The 9,241-nt window shown below is 45.5% G+C and overlaps 1 protein-coding gene across 1 annotated transcript; it reads right to left on the bottom strand.

Moving 5' to 3' along the window:
- Positions 1-4,764: 4,764 nt before the first annotated feature.
- Positions 4,765-6,803, bottom strand: LOC117587671 (cell wall protein DAN4). Its single transcript, XM_034278563.1, is given in 4 exon segments — positions 4,765-6,092; positions 6,286-6,329; positions 6,332-6,618; positions 6,693-6,803. Coding segments are annotated over 4 exon segments (1,518 nt in total). The 5' UTR covers positions 6,709-6,803; the 3' UTR covers positions 4,765-4,921.
- Between the last annotated feature and the right edge of the window lie 2,438 nt (positions 6,804-9,241).

The raw sequence follows: 9,241 nt of genomic DNA, 5'->3' as shown, positions 1-9,241 counted from the left end.
CAAATTATTTATTTACATTTAGTAATTTGATAGATTTAAATAAATTAATGTATGGATTTATTATTTATTTAATATTATTATATTTTAACATTTTTTCAACACAAAAATTAACATTTTTCACCTATTTTCTGGTGATTTTATTTTATTGATTTTAAAATTGTGTAACCAACAAATTAAACTGGAAAAGTTACAAAGAATCTACTGAATATTTTTTCTAAATTTAATTAGCAACATTTCCTTTAATATATTCACATATTTTGCATTCCTTACTGCCATATGCAACATTTTCAGTGCATACATAATTCGCTCAGCTCAAATCAGCTGGCGGCGCGGTCTCCTTACATTGCCCAGCCAGCTATTAAATTCAATTATTGCCTCCGAACAATATTGAATCAACAGTAGACTGGCGGAGAGATGAGAGCTCTACAAGCAGCAGCAAAAGGAAAACTTAAGACCTTCTGCACAGCTGTCGTGTAAATATTTAATTTACGAAATTCCATAATAAAATGTTCCTTCTGGCTGCTCCTTTAAGGCAGCTGGGGTTTTCATTTCGCATGCCAATTGTTTGGCAAGTGTCAAAATAATAACAAGCCACCCCCAGAAGTCCAATGCTGAACCCGACCTCAGGACCTCAGGACCTCAGGACCAACCGCCCCTCAGCCCCGTGGGTGCATGGCATACCAATGCCAAGTGTCAAAATATTTCGGCAATTTTTTTATGTTAATTTCGTATTAATAAAATAAATATTAAATCAGAGCGCGGCGAGGGATGTAGATGAGGGTGACAAATGACAAATGACAAATGTCTCGGGCGGTGGCGGCGGCGGCGGCGGGGGCACGGGCACAACGACGACTATATTAGAGACCAAAACCACTAATTTATCCCCAGAGAAAGTTAAGGAGGGAGAGGAAAGGAAGAGTGCCGGCAGCTGTTGCCCTCCATTGAACCCACCCTTACACCAGCAGGGGGTTGGCTTTGATTGGAGCTTTCATTGTGCAGAGAAGTTCCTTCCCTCAATTTAAATTTCATAAACTTAAAGATCCCTTAGCCAATTTTGCTATTTGTTGTTATTATTAAATTCTTACACTCTCAAGTCGTTGATTTTTATGGGCTCTGCGGCATTTTCTTTTTTAATTGTTATGGAGCACAGCGAACCCCTTTGGCATTGGCACTGGCATTGGCAGCGGCTGCTTAGCGGCTCATTAGCCAAAGTTTTATGTCTCAGGCCATAATTTGTAGGTACTGGCTGGATGGTAGTAAAAGTTTTTTGGTCATAAACATCAGCGCAGCGAGAAGCTTGAGAAGGAAAAGAAGAGCGAGCCATAGAAAGCTGATTCCGTTTTCGTCGGTGTTTTGAGCATACAATTTCGAGTCTAGGGAACGAAGGGAAGGCACATAATTGCAGCAATTTTCAATGTTAATTTAATATAATTTAACGCTTGATATGAAAGGGAAATGACACTGGATATCATAGCCGAAGGGCGTAAATAAGCGCAAAGGAAATGCGAAGCCTCAGATAAATACTTTGAAAAGTCTTTGGAAGTTTTGCAGATGCTTAAATTGTATCTATTTTGGCTTAGAAAATGTCGTCAAATTATTAAAAAATGTTTCGTATTTCGCCTTAAACAGGTAGCACTCCCATGGATCCAGTCCCACTACGACCAGTACCAAAATGTCTCTCTGAAACGACAATGGTTTCCCCCTTTATGCATAGTTATCTGCCCCCAATGTCCCCCCTTCTCTGTACTCGCTGATCCCCGGAATGTGCAACATCGTGTGTCTGCAACGGAAACTACTTGTTGGGTTAATGACATCGTTAAAACAGCTGAAGCTGCTGCTGTTGCTGCCACTGCCACTGCTGCAGATGCTGTATGCCGTGCGAAAAACTGACACTGTACCTCCAGCAGAGGCCATAATAATTAAGCCCCCTGCCTTACCCTTTTTCGGGTGTGTCTAGTTTTTGACTCTAAATAGTAGCTACTGAAAAAGTAGCGTAACTCCAAGAGAGTTTTCAAGTTACCAAATTGGAAACTGCCCCCCAACTACAGTCCAAAATACTTTATGGTCTTACGGATGGAAGGAAGATCGTAATGAGGCTGCTATTAGGAAAGGATTCAAAGGATCCCAATACCAAGAAACTTTCAACCCCAGCCAGTCTTCAAAACTTTCAACCCATTCCGAGCAAAATCGTATCTTTTTTCTGTAGAAAATCCCCAATGGTAGGCCTTGAGTCTAACTGTCACAAGTGAAAAACTGTCGTCCTCCCATTCAAAATCGAAAAAGTTTAGTTGTAACTTTTATCTCGAACACCTTCAACACCTTTGCCACAGATCTCTGATTGGAAAGTTTCGGAATAAAAATTTACAAACTACAAAATTTCACAAGTGAAATACTTTTGGTTCCTAAATCCGTGAAGCTTTTTGGCCAAAACGTAGCCGACGCGTAAAATCGTTGCAGTAAAATCATGTGCGGCGGCTATGGTTGTGGCAGCTACGGTTATGGACCCTCAGGTCCATGTGGTGCCTGGTGTGGTTCGTACTGCGGCCCCTCGTGTGGACCCTGCTGTGGACCGTCGTGCGGTCCCTGCGGCTACTCAGGTGGCTGCTGTGGGTCCCTTGGATGCGGCCCAAGCGGACCGGCCTGTTGGCCATATGGACTGTACACATGCTGAGCTTCAGAAGGATTTAAGGAACCAATGAGAAGTTCCATCCAAACTCGTTAAACGAGAGGTGAGTACACCGCTCCGCACTAAACAAAGCAGACGCGCCACCATGCCACGCGTTGCCAATAAAAATTTCAACTCAATGGGTTGGTGGCGCATTTCAATAACTCGTCCTGGCACACAAAGGAGCTAGGTCGGAGTAGGGTGGCTAGAGCAACCGGCTGCCTTCGATTGTAAACAAAACTCTAATTTGAATTCTTCTTCTGGAGGAGAGAAGTCGCATCAGATGTGCAAAGGGAGAAGAGCGGATTTCATTACAGCAGAGAGGCCTTTGGATACCGTTGCCAGCCATTGAAAAGCGCGCAAAGAAAACACAGGTGTAAAAGGGGGGTCCGAAGAGGAGGAAGCTGGAGGAGCTCTCCATATGTGCTGCTTTCATTACAAAATTTTCTGATGCTTTGTGTTCATTGTTTATTTGGAAATGAAAGAGCGGCGGCAGTAAGGACCCGCAATCAGGGCCTCCTGCAGTGCATTCGAATTGAGGCAAGGCGCGCGCCCCCCATTGAGAGCGGAGCTAAATGCTAGCCATAAAAAAATTTGCCATGTGGCACAGCTTGATGTGCACTGAAATCTCATAAAGCTAAATATTAGCCATAAACACATATTAATCATATGAACACAGACTAAATCTTTCTATTTTCTTCATTGCAGGTTGGTGTCTTGGATTACATTTTTTGGCTAAACTGAAAATTGGATTAGGCGCTGGAAACAACTCATTAAAAAACTGGCAGCTATTGACATACAAAAATTTTGTCTATTGCTATAGGAGGGGGGTCGTGCAAACCTAATGCCAAAGGGAAAAATTTGTCCCTTAAGCCGTTAGTGCCTGCTGCCAGGAATCCCCAAGTCTTAACATGGCTGTACGCTTAAGCCACCAAACAAGCCAAGAGACCGGAGAGACACACAGAGACGGAGAGAGAGTAAGCCTCTCGCACCTTAGCAGGAACCGACAACTCCTGCTGTAGATGTGTGTACCCCCTTTCCTGGGAAAAGCCATTGCCAAACATGTCTCGGAAAATGGCTGGCGGCTAAAAAGTCTGCGTTTACTTTTTGGGGGGGGTCGCCTATGCGAAACTGAAAGTCATGCGTTTTCCGCGCTTTCCGGGACAGGGAACCAGCATGTTGATTTTACTTTTCAGCCTCTTGCTGTTCACATTTCTGTTCTTTTAAGGGAAAAAGTGGAAGTGGAAATGAAAATGGTAAAAGGATAGCAACTTGTGGATGCTGTGAGGGTTTTCGGGGTTTGGGGTTTGGGGTGACTTCCACTGTTTTGCCAGCAATGTCATGCTGTGTCACGTTATTTATTTTCGCTGTAATTTTTAAGCTGCTCCGAACCCGTTTTCCTTGTGTTTTTCTTTGCCACAAACTTGACGTCTTTAAATTAACATAAAAGAAACGTTAGGCTTTTCCATGGCGTTGTCGTAGATGTGTGGTGTGGGAGTGTGGGAGTGTGTGAGGCGTGGCATATGTGCCCATTCTGTTTAATTATTTTGTTAAGCAGTTGACACATAGCAGCGGCAGGGCCCGAGCGCTTTGAGCTGGCACTTTATGGCTAGGGCCGAAAAACTTCGTTTACTAAGCCGATAATACGGCAGAGAATCGTCGAGCCCTAGGTCCCGAAACTAACCCCAAACACGGGTGGGGCCTTGTGGAGCTCTGCCCACGATGCCCGCCACGATAAGCCTTAAAGCGCATTGTGGTCAGTTTTTCAGTGGGCCAGATCTCTTTTATTTCGGTTGGCCCTTTGCCCGTTATGTGGCCCAAAATCCTGTTATGGCCTAATCTCGAGGGTGGAACGAAGAGAGAGTGCGACATTTTCACATGTAACTGGAACCAAAATATGTCGCACCCTTGGCCACGCTGGTCAATGGGTTTTCTCCCCTTAAGTGGGTCGTAATTCCTTTTTGGCCACACATTGGGGTCTTTAGGGAGGGCAATAATGTGGGTGTGCGCCAAAACTGATTGGCTTGAGAACAGATATGGATGGAATGGCTCCTTCTTGAGATCTAAAAACCTCAAATGGCTAAGAAAAAACTCCGAAATTATTGCACTTTTTTGTAGCTTTGCATACTCGTATATTTGACTATATTATAGGCTTGGGTATAATCGATTAGACATAGTTTATCAAGGTGGGGTCTGGTGGCGCTGCTCGACTTGTATGGGCTATCGTGATCGTAATAGTACTGGTCTCGTCCAGGTCTAGACCGAGGGCTGAACGCAGCGCGTGTTCTCGGGTAGATCGCAGATGCCCTTCAGGGCGTTGAAGTACTTGTCGCCGCAGCTCACCTGCAGTGGCTTTCCATAGCGGCAGATGTAGTAGTTGTTGCAGCTCTTCAGGGAGGCCATCATGAAGCCATCGGGCTTGCTACGGCACACGTAGTTGGTGTAGGTGAGGATGTTCAGCTCCTGGGCCTGGGGGGTGGCCTGATGCTGCATTGCCTCCATGAGTAGTCCGGCAGGACGGGCAGGGGGGGCGGGTCTCACTTGCATGGAGGCGGGCTTCACAATGGCGGCTGCGCTGGCTCCGCTGCATGGAGTGGTGACCTGAACACAGGGTGTGGTGACCTCTACACAGGGTGTGGTGACCTCTACGCATGGGGTGGTGATCTCCACGCATGGGGTGGTGATCTCCACGCATGGGGTGGTGACCTCAACGCATGGGGTGGTGACCTCAACGCATGGGGTGGTGACCTCAACGCATGGTGTAGTTATTGTTGAACAAGTTGTTGTTGAACAGGTTGTTGTAGCAGAAGGAGTGGGTACACAGGGTGTTGCAGGTGTTGTGGGTACTTTGGGGGTTGTTACACAGGGTGTAGTGGAGGGTGTTGTTGTTGAACACGTGGTTGTTGTCGATGTGGTTGTTGAACAAGTTGTTGTTGTCGATGTTGTTGTTGAACAAGTTGTGGTTGTCGATGTTGTTGTTGTACACGTTGTTGTTGTTGATGTGGTTGTTGAACAAGTTGTGGTTGTCGATGTTGTTGTTGTACACGTTGTTGTTGTTGATGTGGTTGTTGAACAAGTTGTGGTTGTCGATGTTGTTGTTGTACACGTTGTTGTTGTAGAACTTGTTGTTGTTGTTGATGTGGTTGTTGAACAAGTTGTGGTTGTCGATGTTGTTGTTGTACACGTTGTTGTTGTAGAACTTGTTGTTGTTGTTGATGTGGTTGTTGAACAAGTTGTGGTTGTCGATGTTGTTGTTGTACACGTTGTTGTTGTTGTTGTTGATGTGGTTGTTGAACAAGTTGTGGTTGTCGATGTTGTTGTTGTACACGTTGTTGTTGTAGAGCTTGTTGTTGAACAGGTGGTTGTCGTCGCTGTTGTTGTCGAACAGGTGGTTGTTGGTGCAGACGGGGTAGTAGCACAGGGTGTTGTGGCAGCTGGTGTAGCGAGTGTTGTAACACAGGGTGTTTCCGGTACTTTGGGTGTGGTCACACAGGGTGTTGTGGCTGCTGGTGTAGCGGGGGTGCTTGCACACGGTGTTTCGGGTACTTTCGGTGTGGTTGCACAGGGTGTTTCGGGTGCCACCGTGGGGCAGGGTGTCGTGGGACATGGTGTCGTGGGACATGGTGTCGTGGGACAGGGTGTCGGTGTACAGGGAACAGCAGAATCAGCGGTGTCCGTAACCACCGCCGATGACTGTACTTCAATGCATCCGGTGTTGTAGTTGACACATCCCTGGACTTTGGCGTCAAAGAAGCGGGAGCATGTGCTTACCAGCGCCTGTCCTCCCTGGCACTCGTAGTACTGAGAGCAGCTTCCCGGCACAAGAGCCCTGAAGCCGTCGGACTTGTGGACGCACACATAGCGGCGATACAGCTGATTGTTGATGGCCGACGGTACGCTGGGCACAATGGCGGCACTGATACTGGCCACCAGCAAGGCGGCACAGGCAATTACTGCAATGGGGATACAGGGATATGGGTTAGTCCTTTCTATTTGGCAGCAGCCAATAGTAGTCGAAGATTCATACCGAATGTGCTCTTCATTCTTAGATGGCAGCTATTCCTTTTTGAGTGCGGGTTCTGGTCTCCTTGACAAGCTGGCGTACAAACTGCTGTACTGGAATGACAGTTTCGCAAGTGCCTCTGCCTTTTATACATGGCGTGGCGTACCGAAGATACGTATCTTTACATGGCCCAAGTGACCCTTATCGATGGGTCTAACATCTAGATGGGGCTCTGATATCTGTGCGTCTTCGGCGGCAACCTTGATTTTGAATTCACGCGGGGTTTGGGGGGGATGGGATGCTGCTTTGATACCGTGCGTTATCATCTGACGAATGTCATTTGGCCTAAACTTTTCAATTTCAATAATTATTTCGCACGAAATCAGAGCCGGGAACACGCGTGACACATCTTTTTTTCTCTCTCTCTCTCTCGGCAGCCACAACGTGCTATTAATTAAGAGTTTTAGACTGTCATCATTCGATATTCGACATCCGGACATCCTACATTCCACATACGAGGAGACCGTCCGCTCTGCCCCAACAAATACCACCCTCCCACCCAGTTTCCAGACCGAGTGTGTGTGTCCGTGCGGTCAGGGCCTGATGACGTTAATTTATCAAAGGAATTTACAATTGTTTAATTAATTAGATGCATGCCGCATACGCACAAAGACAGTGACTAGGGGAGACCGAGCGTAAAGACATGTCCAGCATGCCAGACAACAGCAGCAGCAGCAGCACATATTTGCTGTCCATGCGCTGGGCTAGGTCGGTGTTTGGTTAGGCGTAGACTGGGTTAGGGATTGGTCTCTGATCTGCCTCCGATTATTCCATTCTTTGTATTTAATTATTCGCTCCGTTATCATCTGGTGCGGCTACCCTACAACTACCAAAATGCTACTCATGCCCGATAAAATGCCACAGCGAACGTGTTGCAAACATGTGTTTTTATTTTCTGCTGAATGGGTTCCCCTCCCGATAACGATCAATAGAGCTGCCGGGGGGTCGCAAGTGCGTTCTATGTAATTACAATCAAATCGATAAGAAATCAAGTCAAGTACAGGTCGTGGTCGCTTTCGCTGTCGTTGTCGTTATCGTTTGTCGTGTTCGGGAGTTGACTTGAAAGCTCGTGCGTGCAAATCGCATGTACAATCATTTTTCATGTCACATCAAAAACAATTACCAAAGTCGAGACTTGAGGCGGATATTTCTCATATGCCCTTACAGCGATAATTTGTTCTTTTGCATGCAATTTTTACTTGAGAACAAATTGTGTACAAAAATAATTGCTGCATCATAGTTAAAATAAATTAAAATTCCAAGGAAAGAGAGTTTTTATAGAGCAAAAATAATGGAAGATTTCTTGGAACAAGTGAGGTCTTTTCTGTGGAGAAATACTTTCAAATGTGATGTGTGATAGCAGCAGCCGAATTCCTGTTTCCGTTTCCGTTAAAAAAAAAACGCCACCAGATTTGCCGAAATATATTGATAAAAGTTTTTAGTTGATACAGTATCTGATTTTCCCATGAACTTGTAATAACCATCTCAAATATTATCCAACAAATATCGGAACCATGCACATTAATTTCAAATTAGAATTCAATTTGGTCAAATCGGACATTAGCTGCGGCGGTCAGGGACACAAACTAATATCTGCAAAAATCCACACACAGCAGCAGCCAATGTGCTTGTTAACCCATAAAAAATGTCTGTCTATTACCGGCAATTACATTAAAATCTCGACTCTCCAACAACAACACCAGCAAATCTATATAATAAAACATTTCAACGAAATTGAATTGAGATTTTTGGGTTGATTTTTCTCGTTTTTTTTCAAACCCTTTCATAGAAAGGTGGCCAGCAAGAGTCATGGCTGAATGTCGTAATGGTCTTAATGGAGTAGAGAGTGGGCCCAACATTTTGGGTCAGCATCGCCTGCAGCGCATTAAGAGAAAGTTGCTGGGAGGCGAGGGCTCTAGAAAGGATAAAAAATCAATAGTTCAGTAGTTGAGAATTTAAATTTCTCGGCAGACAAACAAATTTTAAATGTTTCATGTTTTGTTGGGTTTTCTTTTGGGGCAGAGATTATTTATGCGACTTTATTTTACAGTTGACTTGAGGCAGACGAGAAACAAAAGGAGGAGCAGAAAGCAACTGAAAAAGAAATCACTTAACCCTTGAGCAACCCCCGACACATGCGAAATTGACTTGAATTATCGAATTTCGTATCGGGTCTCTGGTCTGGGTCTGCCACTGGCTCAGGCTATGACTCTGTGTGACCCTTTTATCCAACTTGAACTCGAGTTCAGTCGGCGGAATGGCGGGCGGCCCACACACACACATCACGGGGGGGAGGAGAATCAAACGGAATATAAATCAGTTTAATGATTTCTCTGCGAGCAAAAACAATGCAGAAAAAAGTGGCATAGGAAAGCAAAGGGACAGAGCGGTGGAGCAGTGGAGCGGTCTTCTGTGTTTGCTCTCCGCTTGGCGCCCGGAAACGGAAGCAGCGCCAGAGTGTGTGTGCGAAAAGATGGCTATACTCTTTGTGGCAGGGGGGGGGGGGGGGGGGG

The sequence above is a fragment of the Drosophila guanche genome, unplaced genomic scaffold (genome assembly GCF_900245975.1).
Source record: "Drosophila guanche unplaced genomic scaffold, DGUA_6, whole genome shotgun sequence".
NCBI lineage: Eukaryota > Metazoa > Arthropoda > Insecta > Diptera > Drosophilidae > Drosophila > Drosophila guanche.
Note: the sequence above shows the minus strand (reverse complement) of the source record. Positions and strands in the feature narration are given on the sequence as shown.